At 45.9% G+C, this 22,966-nt stretch overlaps 1 protein-coding gene across 5 annotated transcripts in view; it reads left to right on the top strand.

Moving 5' to 3' along the window:
• The window catches only part of LOC147099964 (A-kinase anchor protein 13-like), a 482,784-nt gene that overhangs the window by 293,897 nt on the left and 165,921 nt on the right, over positions 1-22,966 (top strand). For all 5 annotated transcript variants that reach the window (XM_085968506.1, XM_085968508.1, XM_085968507.1 and 2 more), the window contains exon 10: positions 17,366-17,432. In XM_085968506.1, coding sequence (XP_085824632.1) covers positions 17,366-17,432 — 67 coding nt within the window. The remainder of the gene's footprint in view (positions 1-17,365; positions 17,433-22,966) is intronic.

The following is a 22,966-nucleotide window of genomic DNA, read 5'->3' as shown; positions in this document are numbered from 1 at the left end:
CTCCGGGCCAGGTTAGCCAAGAGGTAAAGCTTGGAGACCCTGAAGTGTGTGCAGGAATACTGCTGGAGTTAAAATGGCTAAAATGGCACGGCTTGCCAAGGCAGCGCACTGGTCACCTTCCCCCTGCTTGTCCGGTTGGGACCACACTACCTCTTCCCACGTTGGTTTCTGAGCTTTCGCGTGAGTTCAGTAATGGGTCTGCAATTCCACATGCCATCAGTAGCCCATGCTGGCTCGTCTATCATCAGCTGTACCCGGGACTACAGTGCAACACTGTAGAACTACAGAAACCTAAAAACATTAGAAGATTGGGGGAGAATCGCAATCTGTTTTTAAAAAAAAGGCCCAGTAAAGTTTGTAAATAGAGTCCATTCCAACAGATGATATCTCGATTATATGACCTCAATAACTAGACTGCTTTGTTTGTGCACTAGCTCTTGGGCAGGGGGGGTCGGGGGGAGGTGATGTTGCAGCTGGGATTTGCAGGAACGGTGCAATGATCCTTTGGCTGATGGGTTTATTTGAAAAATGTTGGTATCTTTGAGCCTTTCGGGGGCAAAATTCGGTTACTTTGCGCCCGGCGATAATTAAAGGGGGGGTGCCGGGCGGCCATTTTTGTTGCTGGCCGCTGCCCTCGTTGCCGTCCCCAGCCTCCGATGCAACAACCCCGCCCCCCCCCCCCCCTTGCGGGGAGCTGACCGGCACCCCGATACCAGCTGGGCCCCGGGTCAGGATGAGCAAGGCCCTCCCCTTTAATAAGAGGAGGAAGGCCTGCAGTACCACGGAGCGATGTACCACCGCAATCTTCCCTGGTAGCGCCCCAAGAGGGAGTGGGAGCGCTTCCAGTAGCGCCCCCGCCTCCCTCTTGGGGTGCTACCAGTGAATTACAGGTGCCGGGGCGCTAACTTTTTCGGGGTGCTAAAAGTAGCGCCCCATTGGAAGTTAGTGCCCTGAATCTTCCCCTCCCTCCCCCTTCCTTTCTAGTTCATGGAACTGAAATGTGGGCGTTACCCTGAGTTGAAGCCTAGAGTCCTTTCAGAGTGATTTAATCATATTGGCACAAGATAACTATAAAGGGATATGTTGCACTTTGCGCTGGAGATTAAGGTCTAGCGCAATCTAGTATTTTTACATGGATAACGTGCTGCTGGCAGTGGCCGCACGCCAATTCCAAGGCCGACTGTGTATTATCCTGGGAAAGGAGGCAGACTGCAGGGCTTGACTTTTCCTGAGTGCTGAGAACTGCAGTCCAGGCCAGTGCCCAACACGGGCCTCTTGTTCTGTTATCCCTCCCTCCAGACAGCACACCAATCAGCAGCACACCAGTAAAGAAAGGAGACGGCCATGATTCTTAACGTCGACTTGCATCGTATTTACAGCACAGAATCAGGCCATTCGGTCCAACTGGTCCATGCCGGTGTTTATGTTCCACACAAGCCTCCTCAACCTTCTTCATCTGCCCCATCAACATATCCTCCTATTCCTTTCTCCCCCATATCTTTATTGAGCTTCCCCTTAAATGCATCTCTGCTATTTGCCTCAACCACTCCTTGTGGCAGCAAGTTCCACATTCTAACCACTCTCTATGTGAAGAAGTGTCTCCTGAATTCCCTATTGGATTTATTAGTGACTATCTTATATTTATGTGCCCTAGTTCTGGCCTCCCCTGCATGTGGAAACATCTCAAACCCTTTCATAATCTTAACGACCTCTATCAGGTCACCCCTCAGCCTTTTTTCTGGAGAAAAGAGCCCCAGCCTGTTCAAACTTCCCTGATGGGTATAGCCGCTTAGTTCTGGTATCATTCTAGTAAATCTTTGTTGCACCTTCTCCAGTGCCTCTATATCCTTTTTATAATATGGAGACCAGAACTGCGCACAGTGCTCCAAGTGAGGTCTAACCAAGGTTCTGTACGAGTTTAACAGAACTTCCCTGCTCTTCAATTCTATCCCTCTAGAAATGAAGCCCAGTGCTTGGTTTGCTTTCTTTAATGGCCTTATTAACCCGAGTCACTACTCTTAGTGATCTGTGTATCTGTACCTTCAGATCCCTCTGCTCCTCTGCCCCATTTAGACACTCGGGGCTAGATATTCGTCACGGGCGGTATTGGATCGGCGTCCCGTTATACGCAGCGCCGGGTATTCCGTTCCATTGCGTATAACCGGCGGCTGATCGGATACCGCCCGTGACGCATTTCTAGGCCTCATTTTCCAAGGAGTATGCGGCCTCCTTATTCTTCCGACCAAGATGTACCACCTCACACTTAGCTACATTGAAGTTCATTTGCTGGGGCACTGCCCTGGTGCTATTTTAAACACCACTTTGGTTGACCCCAACCATTAGTTTAATATCGGCGAACTGTTGAAGCGTTGAGGCAGACTTGATATTCCACCTTGTAATACAATGAGAGTCCTTCATAAGAACTTACATAATTTACACTTCTGTTGCATCGAGTTTGATTAGGATAGATTTAAAGCTTTAATTTCTGTGAGAAGAGTTTTGTCTCTTTGCTGTAATTAGCCCTTCAGCACAAAGCCTTGTGCCTCTGCTCCTTGTGTAATTAAAGTCCTGGGGGCAAACGAGCGGCCTCGAGCGTTTACAACATTGTGCCTTGTTGCTGCTGAATAAAGTGGCTGTTACAACTGGATGCGTTAATAGGAGGGAAGAGGAAGTGGAGAGAAAGAGAGTGTTCTATCCCGGGGAGACTGTGAGGCACAGACGCAGGAAGCAGCTATGTGGCAGTGTGCGTAAAGCCCAGCTGATCTGAATAAGACCATTGACGGGTGTGCAATCCATCTGCTTGCACAGAGTGACTCTGTGCTGTTACTTTTAAGGAAAAAGAAGTAGGGGGGGTGCGGGGGGGCGGAAACTGCAGCCTGCTATTTTCACTTCACAAACTACTTGGAAAGCATTTCGTCAATTTTTTTTTTCTCCCTCTGACAATTGCTGCCTTTTTTTTTTGTGTGTGTGGCTTTCCTTGTGTTTGATTTTTGAAAGGAGGGCGTTTGTCCGACGGTCTCGGCTGCGAGGATTTCTTCCTGCAGTTCAGGAGCAATTCAAAGGAAATCAGCCACACACACACACACACACACACACACACACACACACACACACACACGCACACGTGTGCGAGAGAGTTTTGGTGCCTCGGTTTTCCATGTCCCGTAAACTGCAGTCTGGAGTCCATGCTGTGGAATTTGCCTTGTTTTGTGTTACTCCGACAAAATGTACGAACGGCACAGAAGGCGGTATAGCTTATCTGGCATCTCAAAACATGGCAGAGGCGTTGATGTTGTTCTGCTCAAGGTATGTTGATTTCTGCAGACTACGCATTTAAATATAAAAATGTCGAAAGATTTTTAGTTTGTTAACCAGTCTTTATCGACCATTATTTGTGTTTGCGAGAGGGGTAAATCTTGGAGCTCAGTGTGGGAGTTTGGTCGTGCTGGACTGTTTTTTACTGTTTCGGACTCCGCTCGCTTCCTGGTAAATTTGATGGAAAGTGGGGGTAAAGCCTTATTTCTCTGCAAATAACTTCTTGCAAAAAGGGGACCGATCCCTTGGTGGGGGTGCAAGGAGGGAGTCTTTGGTCTTTCTCATTAGTGCACTTTGCCTCACAATGACACTCTGAATATTAATAAATAGACATAAGTTAAGTCACTAATCACAACAGAAAATGCTGGAAATACTCAGCAGGCCAGGCAGCATCCGTGGATACTGCCTGGCCTGCTGAGTGTTTCCAGCATTTTTTGTTGTTGTTTCAGATTTCCAGCATCTGCAGTATTTTGCTTTTGTATATGTTAAGTCACAACCTGGTGAGCGCTGTGAATGGGATTTTGTCTGTTGTACCTGTTTCAGCTGTTGACTGCACTTCCATAGTCTTAAGTCCAGCTTGGCGGGCGAATAAAGTATTCGCATGGAAGATGATGATCATGCCCACATTTGATTGTGTAAATTGTCGTCTTTTTTTTTTACATAGGATATACAGCACAGAAACAGGCCATTCGGCCCGGCCAGCCCATGCCGCCACTCGAGCCTCTATTCCCTTCTCCCTCATATGCTTGTCTAGCCTCCCCTTAAATGCATTTATACTATTCGCTTCAACCACTCCCTGTGGTAGCGAGTTCCACATTCTCACCACTCTTTGGATAAAGAAGTTTCTTCTGAATTCACTATTGGATTTCTTGGTGACTATCTTATATTGATAGCCTCTAGTTATGCTCTTCCCCACAAGTGGAAACATTCTCTCTGTATCCACTCTATCAAAACCTTTCATAATTTTAAAGACCTCTATTAGGTCACCCCTCCGCCGCCTTTCAAGCGAAAAAAGACCCAGTCAGATCATCCTTTCTCTATATCCTTTTTATAATATGGCGACCAGAATTGGATCCAGTACTCCAAGTGTGGTCGAACCAAGGTTCGATACAGGTTTAGCATAACTTCCCTACTTTTCAATTCTATCCCTCTAGAAATAAACCCTAGTGCTTGGTTTGCTTTTTTTATGGCCTTGTTAACCTGTGTCGCTACTTTTAGTGATTTGTGTATTTGTACTCCGAGATCCCTTTGTTCCTCTACCCCACCCAGACTCGCACTCTCCAAGTGATAAGCGACCTCCCTATTCTTCCTACAAAATGTAATACAGGAAACTTTGTGTTATCCGGAGGCTAACTGTCCGGAATGCTCGAGCCACCGGCAAAAATCAGGAGCCGTTTTCGTTAGTTTTTTTTCTTCTCATTGCTTTTTTCTCAACAGTCAAGCTCTGCAAGGTCTGCTGAAGCTGTTGCCAAGCTACAGAGACGCTTGGACTGTTTAGAAGCTGTTGCTAAGCAACAGGGTTTGTTGACAGATACGGAGCTCAAAAGCTTCCGTATCTTTCAACATTAGCGCTGGTTTGTCCGGCAGTTTTGAGGGAACGGCAACAGCTCGGTCCCGTCGGTGCCGGATAGCACAAAGTTTCCTGTAACCGGAAATCTCGGTTAACCGGCAAAATTCAGGAGTAGGTTCAGGTAAGTTTTACTTCATATTGTACTTGCCTTCCTCATCTGTTGCTGTGCAAGGGTGTGGCTGCAGCTGTTGCTAAGCTACAGAGACGCTTGGAACTTGTGGACATTGTTCTGCACTTGTTGCTAAGCAACAGGGTTTGTTGCTTTATACGGAGCTGTCAGCTCTCCCTATCTTTTACTATAGCTTTCGGTTATCCGGAATTTTTGATGAACTGGCACCACGTCGGTGCCGGATAAAAAAAAGTTTCCTGTACCTCACATTTATCTGTGTTGAGCTTCATTTGCCAATTATATGCCCATTCTGCAAGTTTATTAATGTCCTCCTGTAATTTGTTGCAGTCCTCCTCTGTATTGACTATACCACCCCCCCCCTCCCAAAAAAATTTGGTGTCATCTGCAAATTTAGAAATTGTGTTTTTGATTCCAAAGTCTAAATCGTTAATGTAAATTGTGAACAGCAGTGGTCCCAGCACTGATTCTTGTGGAACACCACTACCCACCTTCTGCCACTGTGAATAGCTACCCTTTACCCCTACTCTCTGATTTTTGTCCTGAAGCCAGCCAGCAATCCATTTTGCTACTTGTCCCCTGACTCCGCATTCTCTGACATTATTCATCGAAGGCCTTTTGGAAAATCTAGATAAATTACATCAACTGCATTTTTTTTAAAACTTCTTGCAAGGTTGCAGGCTCTTTGTCAGGAAGTTTATTGTGCTTTGTGCAAAACCGTCCTTGTTCATAAAGTGGTGTGTATGATTGGAAGTCACTTGAAGAGAAAGTTGTCTGTGTTAGTAAAATAGTTGGAGTGAATATGTAGCAGGTTTGCCCACTTTTATCACTCGGTGTCAGCTGTGGCTCAGTGGGCAGCACCCTCGCCTCTGAGTCAGAAGGTCGTGGGTTCAAGTCCCACTCCAGGGACTTGAGTACATTAATCTAGGCCGACACTCCAGTGCAGTGCTGAGGGAGTGCTGCACTGTTGGAGGTGCCGTCTTTCGGATAAGACGTTAAACCGAGGCCCAGTCTGCTCTCTCAGGTGGACGTAAAAGATCCTGTGGCACTATTGGAAGATGATCAGGGGAGTTATACCCAGTGTTCTGACCAATATTTATCCCTCAATCAACATCACTAAAAACAGATTATCTGGTCATTATCACATCGCTGTTTGTGGGAGTTTGTGAGCACAAATTACAACAGTGACTCTACTTCAAAAGTACTTCATTGGCTGTAAAGCGCTTTGAGGCTTCCAGTGGTCATGAAAGGCGCTATATAAATGCAAGTCTTTTCTTTTTCATGCCAACCTAATCACTAGCAAGAGAAAGACTTGTATTTATATAGCGTATTATTGCATCTCTCGAACAGCTCGAAGCACGTCACATACAATGAATTACTCTGAAATGACTGTTATTTCGGCAAATGACGCAGCCATTTTGCTAACGGCAAGATCGCACAAAAGAGCGATAAAATGAATTACCGTTTAATCGTTTTCTTTCTGGTGGTTTTTGGTTGGGGGAGGAATGTTGGACAGGGCCCCAAGTGAACTCCCTGCTTTTCAAATGTACCGTGAAATCTTTCACTGTCTATCAAAACAGATGGTCTTTCCGTTAAACATCTAACCAAAGGGTGAGAACGTACCGCACATGATTTCAATTTTTATTTCTAAAAGTTAGGGGGGGAAAAGTGAGTGCTTATCCCATTTATAGCAGAAAGGTATAATTATCTTTGAAATTATTACAGTATATATTTTAGCTGGAAAACACAATTTAATAGAAAAAAGGGAACTGGGCAGTAGCCAAAGTATATTGTTAAAATTATAACTCTGTTCACAAAAAAAATAGAATTTAGTATTTGGAACAGTGTTTATTTTAGTGTTTCCCTGTAGGGTCCCCCTTCCAACCTCCCCCCTTCCTGGGGAATACCACAGACATAAACACGCTCTGGCAGACCCTCCCCACATGGCAGTGTGCCAAGATGGCCCCCATTCTAGAAGGTGACATGCTTCTCGGGACTCCCCTAAACAGTGACGCATTGCTGCAAATTCCTGTCTGCCCCTTCGTCCCTCCCCCAGCATTCCAACTTCAAATAGTGACCACTACCCAAGCAAAACAAGGCTATTGTTGCAGAAAGTATATGTTTTGAATCTGACCAGCAGCAGAAGTAAGATGCTAGTAGTTCAAGAGTGACGGAATTCTTGAGACAACGTGCTTGCAGTATGCAATATCCAAACCTCGGGTAGAAAGAAAGACTTGCATTTCTATCGCGCCTTTCACGACCACCAGACTTCTCAAAGCGCTTTACAGCCAATGAAGTACTTTTTGAACTGGAGTCACTGACAGAAATCTGATGACCTGAGGACTCACTTGCTTGCCTCTCAGACCCTTCAGAAGTCCTTTTTGTTTGAACTGCGTTGACTGTTTGGTAAGCCAACACAGCAGCTAATAAGTGCACAGCCAGATCCCACAGACAGTAACAAGATTAATGGCCAGTCAGTATATTCTTGGTATTGGTTAAGGGAAGAATGTCAGCCAAGACATCAAGGGAAGGTTCCCACAAGCTGCTCACCCAGAAGCTTACCAGTTAAGCTGGAGCTGGAGGTGGGGGTGGGTGGGTTGCATCTGCCCAAAGTCTCATTCGGTTTTGGAGTGGACCAAAGCTGGGAACCCCCCCCCCCCCCCCCCCAGCTTGCTGCAGTTACTGTTGATTTGCCCACAGAGTGATGCCCACTGTCAGCCTGGGTTGACACTCAATCACACCGTGAACAAACAAGTGGCCAACACACCTTTGTTTTGTGCCCTTCCCCCCTTTTTTTCTCTCCCACATGGCAGCTGTCTCCCATTCTGCCAGTGCATTTCACACCTAATCTAGAGCCGTCTTTTGTCTCCACTGTCCTATCACCATCTCGTCTCGTTTTGAATACCTCTTAATGTCTCTTCACTTCTCTCTTGTTCTCTCATCCCCAATTCCCAACCCCCAAACTGGCCTTTTAATCTGTTTCATTTCCTGTGCTTTTTCAGTCCTGACGAAGGGTTTCGACCTGAAACGTTGACTCTATTTCTCTCTCCCAATGGATGTTGCCTGGCCTGCTGAGTTTTTCCAGCATTTTCTGTTGTCATTTTGGCCTTTCTCTTGTTTATTTGTGTTTATAAATAATTAATAAGAGGCTCTGGCTTCACCTGCTGTGACCAGAAAATATTGTAAAGTAACCATGATGTTCACTATTTCACGATATGCACGATTTCGAAGAAGAGCATGGGGGGAGTTCTCCCCCGGTGTCCTGGGCCCAATGTTTCTCCCTCAATCAGCATCACTAAAAACAGATTCTCTGGTCATTGTCACATTGCTGTTTGTGGGATCTTGCTGTGCGCAAATTGGTTGCCGCGTTTCCTACATTACAACAGTAACTATGCTTCAGAAAAGCACTTCATTGGCTGTAAAGCGCTTTGGGACGTCCTTAGGTCGTGGAAGACGCTGTAGAAATGCAAGTCGGTCTTTCTTGCTTTTATGATAAGCCCGTAGCATCACAAAAGTGTGGGGAAAAAGTAAGGCTTGTCGAGGATGCCCATCTATTGACCTTACAGGGCATGGCGCCTCAAGGACTGTAGAGAAAAAGAGCACTGATAAGTTGCATGTGCTGATATCTCCAGCGGCTTCAGTGAAGGTGGGGAACAGCCCAGTGATGGTGATTTTCCCTCCACCCCAACTCCGTGTTTGGAGAATTGCTGGCTCTGTCCTCTGCCCTACCACTTTGTGTCATATCAGTCCCGCAAAACAAATTAAATCGAAAATCATAAAGGCCGCAGTGTGTATTTTTCTCTAAATATTTCAGTATTTGCTCAGGGGCGCAGTGAAAGGGGCGATGCAGTTTTAAAAATTAAAACCTTGTACACCAGCATTGGACAATTCTGCACGAAATGATTTAACCCGAATGGTCCTGGCTTTCAATTCACCGATTCAAGATGACCAAAGGTCAGATTCTACTCTGCAAACCAAAAACAAAATATTAGAAATCTGAAATCAAAACCGAGAATGCTGGAAGCAGGCAGTGGGTCAGTCTGCGCGGAGAGCGGGCACTCGATATTTTGGGCTTAATACCGTATTTCAGAACCCTTCTAAAGATGGGTGGAATTGCAAAGCTCCCCTGCTGAGCGCTGAAGACACCTGCAGCCTCCTGCGGAACGTCCTGCAAAAAAAAAGCCTCTTCTCCGAAGAGCGTTCGCTTGTTTTCCACAAGCCTTCAGCACATCTATTGTCAGTGATGCAGACGCTTCAGGTTACATCTGTGCAAACACTGGTCAGGTACAGTACACACTGAATGAAGGCCACCCTGTCACTGGCAGCATTTGTTTAAAAGAAAATTCTCCGGCACTGATTCATTGGCTGAACATTCCAACGGAAACATTCCTGGTTTTTATAGGAACCATTTAGACACTGGGTTTTGAGTTTAGAACAAAGATTTTTCAGACTGGGCTCCTCAGACTCGAGGGGTTCCCAGCGGGCCTGTGAGGTTGTCAGATTTCTATATTTGTGGCGTTGCGGGCGTGTTGGTGCTGTCGTTGTGCACCAATAAAGAATGGTTTCAGCGATTTGAGGACACTGTTTTCCTTTGGAGTAGCTGACATTGTCTTTCAAAGGTTAGGGCAACGAGTTCCACGAAATGCTGGGGGCCACCACACTGTTAACGTTTGAAATCCCCTGGTCTGGAGCTGTAGCTGAATAACGCTTATTGAGAAATTAGAGCGAAGTGGTGATTGATTTCATCTGCATCTAGTTACAGCAACAACTTACATTTATATAGCACCTTTTAATGTAGTAAAAGGTCGCGAGGCGCGTCGCAGGACAAAATCTGACACCGAGCCACGAGATATTAGGACAGGTGACCAAAAGCTTGGTCAAAGAGGTAGGTTTTGAGGAGGGAAAGGCGGCGAGGTTTAGGGGGGAAATTCCAGAGTTTAGGGCCCAGGCAGCTGAAGGCACGGCCGCCAAAGGTAGGAGCAAAGGAAATTGGGGGATGTGCAAGAGGCCGGAATTGGAGGAGCGCAGAGATCTCGGAGACCAGTAGGCTTGGAGGAGGTTACAGAGATGGGGAGGGGGCGAGACCATGGAGGGATTTGAACACGGGGCTGAGACTTTTAAAATTGAGGCGTTGCCGGACCGGGGAGCCAGTGTAGGTCAGTGAGCACGTGTGATGGGTGAGCATCGTGGCTAGCTGTATATTGATGGCTCGCTCGGTAGTCACAAGGTGCACCTGAACCATGCACAGCAGAAGGCCCTAAGTTTAAGCCCCATTCTGTGCTGCGTTAGCTTATTTTTGTTGGGGGAGTGGCCCTGGGCTAGAGTGGGGAAAAGAAATGAATCATGATTTATGATGTCTGCTAAGTGACCCCCTGCCGATAGAAAGTGCCAGGGTGTGGCCACTTGGTTGAGTAGCCTGTCCACACTCACTAGGCCTCTACATGAAGAATGGCCACTTAGGCAAAGTAATGGAGGATAATTTCTGCCCTTTGAAGTGTACCAGAGCAGGAGATGATGTCTTCAGGGGGTGGCGGGTTAGAGTTTGCCATATAAACCCCGACAGCACTAATGCTGTTTTATCATGAATAAGAGCCTAATGAGGAACTATTGGAGACAGCAAAAGTCCATTATGCCCAACAAGACCTTCACCGTTGATCAAGTCTACCTGCTCACCTTCTCACTCGATCCCTTCTGGATCTTCCAGAAATATACCTAATTATCTCTTGATCCCATATACCCTGTGGAAACATTGTCTGTATGCATTCTGTTGGGTTGGAGCATTGTAGGCTTGCAATGTTAGTTGGGTATCCTGTAGTTTCAATCAGTTACCTTAAGGTTGAAGTTTTTTCTGCAATTGGTTGGCTTGCGCAGGAGCCCATGGAGTATATTTTCTCTCTGGTCATTAACTTTTTCTGCCCACATTCGTGAAGAAAAATGTACCTGAAATAAACCCATAGATAGTCTGTGGAAGGCGCAGGTTTGACGAAGTGAAGGTTTCCTTCCACAGTTCGTGCTTCAGTTTGCACTCTTCCCTAAACGTAGACTTGTCACTTTAAAATGTTTAAATAATATTCCTAACATTTTCACAAACCTGAACTGACTTCTTACCGAGTCTGAATTTGTTTTAAATGTTGACTCATTAGGAGCTGCCACCTGTGAATCCATGAGCATTAATCGTTCTGACATTCTAATCGTTAACCTGCAGAAAGTTAACATTCAGGTACAGCAAGCAATTAGGAAGGCAAATTGTATGTTGGCCTTTATTGCAGTGAGGGTTGGAGTATAAGAGTAAGGAAGTCTTGGTGCAATTATATAGGGCCCTGGTGAGACCACACCTGGAGTACTGTGTACAGTTTTGGTCTCCTTACCTAAGGAAGGATATACTTGACTTGGAGGAAGTGCAACAAAGGGTCACTAGACTGAATCCTGGGATGAGAGGGTTGTCCTATGAGGAGAGATTGAGTAGAGTGTGCCTATGTTCTCTGGAGTTTAGAAGAAATGAGAGGTGATCTCATTGAAACATCTAAAATTCTTCGAGGGCTTGACAGGGTAGATGCTAAGAGGCTGTTTACCCCTGGCTGGAGAGTCCAGAACTAGGGGGGTCATAGTCTCAGGATAAGGGGTCGGCTGTTTTAAGACCAAGATGAGGAGAAACTTCTTCACTCAGAGGGTTGTGAATCCTGGAGTGCTCTACCCCAGAGGGCTGTGGATGCTGAGTCGTTGAGTATATTCAAGACTCAGATCTGTTAAGTCTGTGAGTTATTTAGTTAATTAAGACACAGACTAATGAGTAACAATAAAACAGGTCTTTACTGGTTGGAGGTAGGGACTATACGTAGGTCTTTACTTCATGCCCACAGGCGGGAACTGAGGGGAGATCAGTACCCACAGTACTATTTATACCCCTATGGCCAGGAGTGGTACTGCGTATCCTGTAGGGGAATATGTTGGAATAACTTTCCGTAATCTTTCTTATTTATGACCGTCAATGCCGAGCCAGTGTCCAATTCCAGTTTTACTTGGACTCCTTCTATCTGAAGAGTGACCCAAATTGTCTGGAGGTCTGCACCCTTACCAGCGTTGAGTACTCTTAAGCTAGCCAGTTCATTACAGCTTAAGCTAGCCAGTTCATTACTGCTAGCGTCTGAATCGGACTCCTGTTCGGTCACCTTGTGTACCTTTGCGTATTTTCCTTGCGGTGACTTCTTGTTGCTGGTCTTCTTCCCTGACCTGCATACTCTAGCTATATGTCCAAGCCTACCACAAGTTCTACATTCTTGGTTTTTAAACCAACACTGGTTCTGATCATGCGTTGTCTTTCCACAACGATAACATTTGCCAGAACTCACACCCAATTTGTGTGCACTGAGCTCCGGTGCCCGTAGCTGCATTACTGCCGTGCCTCTCGCTGCGGCTTCGTGTGCTGCTGCCATAGTGACCGCCTTCTCAAGCGTCAGCTCATTCTCCTCGAGCAGTCGCTTTTGTGTATCCTGTTTAAATAAACCACACACAAATTTGTCTCGTAGTGCATCTGTCAGTCCCGTTCCAAACTGGCAATATTTCGCTAATTTACGCAATTCCAGCAAATATTCAGCATTGCTTTCATGCTGTAGCTGCCTTCTGTCGTAAAATTTAAATCGTTCCGCTAGCATCAGCGGCGTGGGGTTTAGATGATCTTTCAGGACAGTAACAATCTCATCGAACGTCTTATCCGCCGGTTCATCTGGTGATAACAGGTGTTTCAATTGCCCGTATGTCTTCGCACCCATTAAATTTAATAATGTTAGAGCTTTATCTTGGTCACTAATTTTATTGGCCTTACAATAATTTTTTACTCTTTCAACATATATGGCCCAATCTTCGAGGTCACTATCAAAGGTGCTAATATTCCCGTGTTTAGGCATTGTAGATTTGCAATTTCTCAGATTTTATTTTGTTTACTTGTTATCCAAGATGGCGGCTTCCCGCTCTTGCCGTCGTCCTCCGCCCACAAAATGGCGGTTTTCCCGCGCTTGGCGGTCTTCACCCGTCCCCCGACGCCGTCTCCCTTCAGCCCCCGAGTGCGGCCCTTATCTTCGCCGCGATCGCCCGAGTGCGGCCCTTATCAGCGGATGCGATCGATGGCCCGGCTGCGCCTCGCACTTGAAAGCGGCCCGGCCCTTATCAGTGCTTGCGATCGATGGCCCGGCTGCGCCTCGCACTCCAAAGCCCTTATCTCCTGATCGCGATCGATGGCCCGCGCTGTGCACCGCGGCTCTCGCGCCTTCAATTTCTGCAGCCGCTGCCCTTTCAGCCCGAGTGCGGCCCTTATCGGTGGTTGCGATCGATGGCCCGGCTGCGCCCCTCACTTCAAAGCGGCCCGGCCCTTATCTGCCGATCGCTATCGCCCTGTACCTGTGTCTTCCCCAGCCCTGTCTTCTACTCCGGTTCACAAGCTGATGGAGGCTTCAGGGTCCTAATGCCTGTCGCTTCCAGTGGGGTGGTGTGGTTTGAAACCTCTCTTCAACCGCCGTGGAATAACTGCCGCAGGGTAAGAACCTGACTCGTCGCCAGTGTTAAGTCTGTGAGTTATTTAGTTAATTAAGACACAGACTAATGAGTAACAATAAAGCAGGTCTTTACTGGTTGGAGGTAGGGACTATACATAGGTCTTTACTTCATGCCCGCAGGCGGGAACTGAGGGGAGATCAGTACCCACAGTACTATTTATACCCCTATGGCCAGGAGTGGTACTGCGTATCACTACGCCCTACAAGTAGTGCAGTCCTGTCCATAGGTTCAAAGTAGCACACATATTACATACACAACAAGATCGATAGATTTTTTGGGCACTAAGGGAATCTAGGGATAAGGCAGGAAAGTGGAGTTGAAGTAGATCATCAGCCATGATCTTATTGAATGGCAGAACAGGCTCGAGGGGCCGAATGGCCTACTCCTGCTCCTAATTCTTAATGTTCTAAAGTTTACAGAAACCTACAACTTAAACTGGTTTCTCCAAAGTTCTTCCCTCAGTGGGGTACAGTTTCACACATGCCAACTGTCCCCTTGTACCTTGGCAAAGTTCCATTCTTTATTAGTGAGGATTACCGCTGAGTGTCGCAAGCTGCGGGCATCACAGCCGGTGATGTCCAGCGAAGGTAACATGCAGAAGTGAGAACCCCCTTCAGCCCAGTGGCACTGAGGCTAAAAGCCGTGCCCCGACTCAGAATTGTTTTGGAAACTATTGCAAGAAAGCTTGTTGAAGGGAAGGTTTTATTGACAGATTCTTGATTCAGTCAGTGTAAACAATGCGTGTTCTGTCAAGTGAGAAGGTCGTAATGGAGCATGTTTTGTTGAGGGTCTGACAGTATCCTGTAGCAACCAATAAAGGAAGGAACATTGCGAATGACATCTATTGACTGTGAGGAAAATCTTTTTCATCTCATGAAAGAGACCAACAGGAACCTTTTTTCCAATTTACTCCAGAATTGATGACCTTATTTGGGAAGCTAGTTTAGGTATTTTTTTCCATTACGTCTTTAATCACTTGAGTGTAATTTTTACAATTTTATATGCATGAGAGTTTCCTCTTTTCCCACCCCCACACCCATTCCTTAGATTAAATATAAGCTTGGTTCAGTTGGTTGCGATCTCGCCTCTTGACTCAAACTTATGGGTTCAAACCTCACCCCGGGACATGAACACAATGGCCCTGAATTTCTGACCCCCCATGGGTGTGTACGAGGTGCGTGCGCGCCCATAGGGGCCCCGCAAGTTCCGGGTTTAGCCGTGCGAAGCGCATGCACTGAAACCCGGAACTTGCGATCTGTCAAGAATTCTCTCGACAGATCCAACGCATGCCCAAGAAAAGTGCCTCTGCGGGTGGAGAGTTGTGCTACTTGCTCAACTTCCGCCCGCTGAAAGGCCGTGGCATTCTTATGCCTGGTAAAAGCAGGCATACGGCCTGCTTCTACCAGCATATAAGAATTTTTAAAAATAGAAAAATAAGATTTTATCACTCACTTATAAATTAAAAACCCTGTCCAATAAGGTAGTTATATTAAGTCTCATTAAAAACGTATTTTAAAAAATTAATTTTTGTTTAATATATTTAATTAAATGCCATTTTAATTAATTTTTATATATGTAATAGTTTTTCTTTAGTTATTTCAATGTGTTGGTGCATTTTTGCAGTCATCCCCACTCATACTTCTGACAGTTCTGTGCGAACGGAACTGTCAAAAGTATGAAGGGGGATTCTCCTCTTCCATTGGTTGAGCTGGCCCATGTGATCCCAGGGGCGTTTGCGAACCGCATGCGCCCCCGGGATATGCGGACCCCTGCACATTTCCAAGAGGAGAGGCCCAGGAGCGAAAGCCTCGGGATCTACGGAGCCAGCAGGTAGGTTCGTAGAATTTCTTTCCGATCGGCGGCATCCGCCCGCAGGAAGCCCCCGATCGGAAATTCCGGGCCATAATCTAGGCTGATCATCGAGTGCAGTGCTGAGGAAGTGCTGAACTGTCAGAGGTGTCCTCTTTCACGTGAGACGTAAAACCAAAGCCCTGTTTATCTCTTCTAATGGTTCAGGTGACAATTAAAGACCCCATAACCAATGTTCCCGCTAAGCTGCGTGGCCGTGGAGCGGTCTGGAGGTCCTGCGCAGGCCACTCGTCAGCTTTTCAATTGAAATAACTGCGCACGCATGAAAAATTGAATAGGCCACACAACCAGTTAAAGGGCCCACGCACCAAAAAAAAATTACGTATGGGGAACATTGCCCATAACACTATCTGTTAAATTTGGCTCCCACATTGCCTACATAATAGTGACTACACATGTTTAAAAAAACACACACAATTAATTGGAATTAAAGGATTGAGTGCATGATCTATAAATGCAACTTTTTTTTACATTATTGGCTGTGGCCAAATTTCCTCCTCCTTCAGCCAGGGTTCAAACCGTCTGGTCCACGGACTTTCCTTGAACAGTTGTTGATGTGAAAGAGGAAAATGGAGTCACTCATAAGACCTGAAAATATATTGTTCTTCATTGCTTCTATCCATTGGTTTCAGCACCAGAATTCAATCCCAGCTGTTGGTAATTCCCACCCCAACTCCCACTTCATTTGATAACACCTGCATCTCTCCCTTTGAGTGCAAAAGAACTTCAGCCAAAAATTAAAGAACCACAAAGCTGCCGAACTCCCTGCCTCCCTTAATCTTGCCTTGAAGAAGGGCCAAGGCCCACGGTGCAGGTCTCCGCCAAGATCAGAAAGAATGGGGGAAAAGAGGAGGGAAATCATAAAAGTTAGCAGTCGGATGACACCAAGCTCGAGTCTAAAAGACCAGTCAATGATGAGAGGAAAGGGAGTTGAGGGGTTCCACAGTTCTGAGCTTCTGGGAAATAATGAGCTAAGATTAGGAGGCGATGCAAAGAATTTTTGTTTCAGCACAGTGAGCTCAGGGAGGAGGACGCAGCAGGTAAGGCGGTGTATTTGGAGCTTTCTTATCACATCTCTTAAACTTCTCAAAATGCTTCACGTACAATGAATTACACTGGAGTGACTGTTCTATCGGCAAGATAAGTACAGAAACTTCAGGGACGGACTCAACAAGTACTATATAGCCAAACTAGAGAGACACCAGAAAATACCAAAGGGATAGCGGTCTGTATGTGCGCATCCCCTCTTCAATTGTGCAATTTGAGCAGCTCTTGTACGGAGGCTGAGAGCTGTAGTTGGAAAATAATGTGAGTCAGTCCTGTGTTTGACGCTGAATTGGCCCTATCTAATACAACTGCTTGGAGACCGTGTTGTGGGTGGACTTTAACTGAGGGACTCGAAGCTCTGAAGTCTGGAAATTTGAGCTAGATTCCAGTTTGCCAGACAGCTAAAGGGATGTGTGTGCTGAATCTCAAATATATTCATTCCCCGCGCGCCCCCCCCCCCCCCGCCCCCGCAAAGATTTTACAGAGTGATATTTGAAAAGCAGATAGAAAAAAAAACAATGGCTGGAAATCTGGATTAAAAATAGAATGTGCTGGTTATTAGAGCTCTGAATCATGCTCAAACCATGGGCCCATCTTTCACTTTGAGGCCAGTTGACCTGATGTACACTTTAGATTTTTTTTGATTTAAAGGCAAAGTTGGCTCTCGAGCTGTTTATAATTAACAAATGCAAAACTTCCCTTTGTTGAAACTGTACCGTATCTATTAGTACCAGTGCAACTTTAGCTTGAGCTGGAGGTTGTGGCTGTTGCTGTTGTAAAACCATTTGATTGCCTGAGAACTCACCGGGCTTGGCGTCCTGTCTTAAAGTGAATTATTCCCTCGCGGAGAGTGTTTCATTCTGACTGTGTCTGCCTTCACATTTCAGATTAGTCGAGAGAGATGGTGTCCTGATCCCACGTTGGTGCAACCGAAACAGAGTTCTGAAACAGCCGGTAAGTAAGTCAACAATGGGTGGCACCTTTTGCCCAGAATAAAATTGGACAGCGGGTAGAAGGGGATGACGGCTTGTGTTCAGAAATCTGCTTTGCTGATTTCATCAAAAACCTGAACAACTGCAAACAGTTGCTGGGTCGATAACCTGAGACCGTAAATTGAAATCTACAAGACCGTTAAAAAATTTCAGGATAGCCCAGTAAATTCCCCCTTCGCTCTATCCCAATGCTTCCCAGTGCCGACCCTAAGCTACATGAGAAGTTTGAGTTGGTGCATTTTGAAAAAATAGCAAGGCTGTGATATTGAATGTTTGGACTGGAGGGGTGTTTAAAACTGAAATGTACTTCAAAAACTGGTGCAACAGGTCATGTCGCCACTCCCATGTCAGGTGGTAAAACACTACAATTTATCTCCCCCCCACCCCCCCCCCCTTCCCCTTCTTTGTCCCCTCCCCCCAATAAAATTTGAAATCCAAATGAGGCGCAATTCAGTTTTGAGGGAATGACTGCAGTATTACACAACTAATTAAGGAAAACACGTGAATTTCTTGGAATAGATTGAATGGAATGGAGGCAGCCATTTTAAATTAAATTGCGTATGCTGGGGAGGACATTTGTTTTTTTGAGGTTTTTTTAAGGTTAAGAAACGAACACTTTTCCCACTGCTGACACCCTATCTTGATGTAAACCTTCCTCCAATCTGCTCCAACAATGCATCTCAAGCCCATTCTCAGCCGATCAAACCCCTCCCACACCAGCGGCACCATTTCCCAATTGTCTCTGAAGTTAGCAAATTGTTTAGCATTTTTTTTTTAGTGGGGGATGAAGCCTGGCGTTTAAAACTGCTCAATCTCGTTTCAAGTGGGATTCTTACAAACAGAGCTGACTTTTAGTCTGGACTGGGGCTGGACCCATTATTGTCGTGAGAGGATTGTGTTCAAACCGTGCAGTTGCCACCCTGACCCCTGGGAGTATCAGTCTCACCGTGGAATGATCTCATGAATAGTTATTTCAGAATTTTCAAAACTGAGCAGTACTTTGGAGCTGGTCCAGTTTTATTTTTTTTAATGCTGGTTACAGTGCGCATAAACTGTCATGTGATTTCAATTTTCTTTCCACCATCAAGTCATGGAAGAAAGCTGGATGTAAAGTTTTTGAACAGTTGAAGAATGGATAAATGTTGAAGTCCATTCTGCTTTTGGATGTGTTTTGTTTTTTTTTCGAACGTTTCCTGAAGCCACAGTTGGGTGCTGGTTTCATATACGCTACGAGTTTGAGTAAGGAATCGGGCTGACTCGGGCATATACCGCACACCACTTTCTTACCCATAATTATATATAATCACATGTAAATTTATAGGTGCTCTTTGTAAATTATTTTACATGTTTTATTGTGGCTTCAGCCTTGTCGCACTTCCTTGACGACCATCGCGATGGCGCAAAAATCTAGTTGGGCCAAATTTGACTGCTGTACGAATTAACTCGGCAAGCCCAATTTAGGCCTTGCTGGGTTCCGAAAATAGTTTAATCGAGTCATCCCAACTCTCAAATACAGTTCAAGTGTTGAGCTGATTTAAGTAAGTCCTGTTAGATAGTATTGTATGTTGGAAGGGAAGGATTGGGAGTAGGACAGCGATGAAAGAATCCGAATTTGCTCAATTAACAATAAACCCTTCTGTAGTGCGGAGACAGAAAGCACTTCTGGTAGCTTTCCAGTCATTCGGACTGTACAACACTTGTACAGGAAACTTCGCGATATCCGGCACCAACGGGACCGAGCTGCTGCCGATCTATCAAAACTTCCGGATAGACCAGCGCTAATGTTGAAGGATACGGAGGTTTTCATCTCCGTATCTGACAACAAACACTGTTGCTTAGCAACAGCTTGTAAACACTCGGCCCGTACCTTGGAAGCGTCTCTGAAGCTGTTGCTAAGCTACAGAGACGCTTTCCAGAGCCTGACTGTTTTTATAAAAAAAAAAAAAAAAAAATGCTAGGAGAAGAAAAAAAACCCTAACCAAAACAGCTGCTGATTTCTGCCGTTAGATCGAGGTTTCCGGACATACAACCTCCGGATAAACCAAAGTTTCCTGTACTGGGAATGGTTAGAATAAGGCCTGGCTAACAGTGAGATACTTATCACAGATTCACACGTGAAGCTGATCAGATAACTCGGCCATGGATGAAATGTGGTCCAATTCATGAGTTGGATATTTAGTCAATATGACATACAGGCCTCATAATTCCCCTTGTAATTTTGCTTTAAGCTGCATGGTTTGGTTCTTGTGATGATAATGGGCTGCTTTTAACCATTGGAATTGTTTTAAAATGAGATCCAAATGTGTGTTACAAGACTTGTGTCGATACAAATATGGAATGGGGGTGGGGTGGTGGTGCAAAATTATAGGTCAATACACTTAATGTTGTGCAACGCTCTTAATACATCACCTCCAACTGCTCCTAGCAGTAACTAACGTAGCAACAAGTTCTTCAGCCTTGTGTCAAAGAAAGACTTGCGTTTATATAGCACCTTTCACGACCACCGGACGTCTCAAAGCGCTTTACAGCCAATGAAGTACTTTTTTGGAGTGTAGCCACTGTTGTAATATAGGAAACGCGGCAGCCAATTTGCACACAGCAAGCTCCCACAAACAGCAATGTGACGATGACCAGATAATCTGTTTTTGTGATGTTGATTGAGGGATAAATATTGGCCCAGGACACTGGGGAGAACTCCCCTGCTCTTCTTCGAAATAGTGCCGTGGGATCTTTTACGTCCACCTGAGAGAGCGGACGGGGCCTCGGTTTAACGTCTCATCCGAAAGACGACATCACCGACAGTGCAGCACTCCACTGGAGTGGGGACTTGAACCCACAACCTTCTGACTCGGAGGTGAGTGTGCTACCCACTGAGCCACAGCTGACACACAGGTTATATAACGCGCTCTCCAGATACATTTAGGACGCAGCCTGTACTCTGTATCTGTATCGTTTTTTCTACAATTTGAAGGGACATCATGGAAAGCTTCTCACAGTCATCTTTATACCCTACCAAGTTCCTAGCGGTACTGTCAGTGAGTGGCGGGCAGGTAGCAGGCTGTAATGTCCAGGTTTGGATGAGGTCAGTAAGTCAGCCCAGGTTTGCGGTCTGTGTTATCACGCCGCCTCTCCCGCCCAACCCAAATTAAAATACAAACCTATTTACTTCCAACCATCAAAAGTTCTATACAGCTCCCTTCTGTTGGAACGGATTCTGTTTTATCGGATGAGTTTACCAGGCGCGCAAGCTCGTGGATGTGGAAAGATATCTCCACGGTTCCCAGACAACACACATTATATAAATAAATACTCTCATTCTATCCATATCAAATCACACTGGCTGTCGTAGATTTATTTCCCTGAGGTTATTTTAAGGTTTGTGTGGTCCAAGTTTCAAAAAGAAATTCCATTCTCAAAGGATTAGAACCTCACTGTTTTGACTGGATAGGTGCCAATATTTACAGATCAGTTAAAGAAAAACTACGTACAAAGCCAGATTTATTTTTAGGACAGGGGTGCCATTCAGCTGCTTTAATTGGTGGCACGGTTTCTAACACCTGTAGCTTCAGGTGAAACCAGGAAGAGAAGAGAAAGTGTTTCTCTTTGTAGGCTTCTCTTTCAGGTTTCCTTCTCTTTTCTTCCCCCCCCCCACTCCCCCTCATTCTCTGTTCTAAAGGTGTAGGCCCGGGCTAAGTTACAGTTTTGTAGAAGCCAATATCCTTCCTGTACCTCAGCCTAAGCAACCTACATTACAACAGTGAGTACACTTCAAAAAGTACTTCATTGGCTGTAAAGCGCTTTGGGACGTCCTGAGGTTGTGAAAGGTGCTGTATAAATGCAAGTCTTCCTTTCTTTCTTTCTTTCTAGCCATTCTTCATGTGTGAACCTAGGTAGCATCAACAAGCTCTTTAACCATGGAGGACACCATGACGGAGCTTGATCTTGCCCTTGCCTGGCATCCAAGCACGTGGCCACTTTTCAGCAGGAGAGACTGGTTAGTGATCTAGAGCAGAAACCCAGGCTTCTCTTTCCCACCAGCCCAGGGTTCTGAGGCCAATTGAAACAGCCCTGCTCTAATGGAGAGTTAATTCAGCACGGCCCAGGGATTGAACCGGGGACCTTTCTGGTCTGTTGGAGTGAAAGTGTCACGGTCCAAACTTGTTGAACATCTAATATGTTGATGTATCTTCCTTGTTACATCGAGTATACAGCACAGAATGAGACCATTTGGCCCAACTGGTCAGTGCCAGCGTTTATGATCCACACGAGCCTTCTCCCACCCTATTTCATCTCACCCTATCAACGTGTCCTTCTATCCCTTTCTCCCTCATGTGGTTACTGAGCTTCCCCTTCAATGCATCTGTGCTCTTTGCCTCAACTACTGTTCATCCTGCATTGAAGATGATGGCACTTGTGGGGGTGGGGGGCGGTTTGCTTAACAGCGTACCTTAACCTATTAGCATGTCTCGGGAAGTAAATGTCCCTAGAGAGAGATTTTAAAGCATGGGATCAGATGATCCTAAATGAGTGTCAGCATGGTGAAGTCATTTGTACTATGACCTCTGGGTCAGAAGATTACAGGTGCAAGCCTCACACAATGACTTCTGCACACAATCTCGGCTAGCACTCCCGTACAATACTGAAAAATTGCAGCATTCAGGCTGACAGTCCATTGCAAGATTTAGGAAATACTGTACCATCCGAGTAATGGGCAATCTCACTGAGAGATGCGAGCAATAATAAAATGTCAAACTGATGCAGTAGGGGTGCTCCTCTGAGGTTGGTGCTCGGTCCCATTGTTGGTGCAGTATAGAAGGAAGCTTTACTCTGCATCTAACCCATGTTACAGCTGAGTGGGAGCGCTTGATGGTAACACTGGGGGGAGGGCGGGGGGGCGATTTTGCCAGCCCTGGGGAGGCGGGACTGCCAGGAAAATGGCAGAATTTGGGGGCGGGTACCCAACCCACCTCCATGCCATCTTGCCAGGAGGCGGGTAGCCGTCCCGCATTGGGTCCCGTCTCCTTGGAGGCGGGAAGGGATTAAAGCCACTTAACTGCCTGTTAACAGGTAGAAAATAGGATTATCCCCTTGTTGCCCTCAAGTGCCCCGAAACCCGCCAGGTCACCGAGGCGAGTAGTGGGTCTGCGGGGGTCAGGGGTCCAAAAGTGTGCTGTGAAGGTAAGTGATGGGTGCAAGTGTGGAGAGGCGAGTATCTGAGGTAAGTGGAAAGTGTTAGAAAAAGTGTACTTACCTTTGTTTCTTCCTGAGGCTACAGTCGGTGGGTATGCGGAGAGTCTCGCACCACCGCGGTAGAGATGACAGATGGCTGCTGCGTTCTCCAATGCAACAACCATCTAATTTCTGCAAAAGAAAGAGGTTTGATGAGGTAATGAATTTAAGACCTCATCAAACTACAGAGAATGTCAGTGTTTGACAGCTTCACAGAACTGTCAAATGATGACAATTCATCTGTCAATTTTTTTGCTGGGCAGGCTT

The sequence above is a fragment of the Somniosus microcephalus genome, chromosome 27, assembly GCF_052327205.1.
Source record: "Somniosus microcephalus isolate GS21.2 chromosome 27, FLI_Smic_1.0, whole genome shotgun sequence".
NCBI lineage: Eukaryota > Metazoa > Chordata > Chondrichthyes > Squaliformes > Somniosidae > Somniosus > Somniosus microcephalus.
Note: the sequence above shows the minus strand (reverse complement) of the source record. Positions and strands in the feature narration are given on the sequence as shown.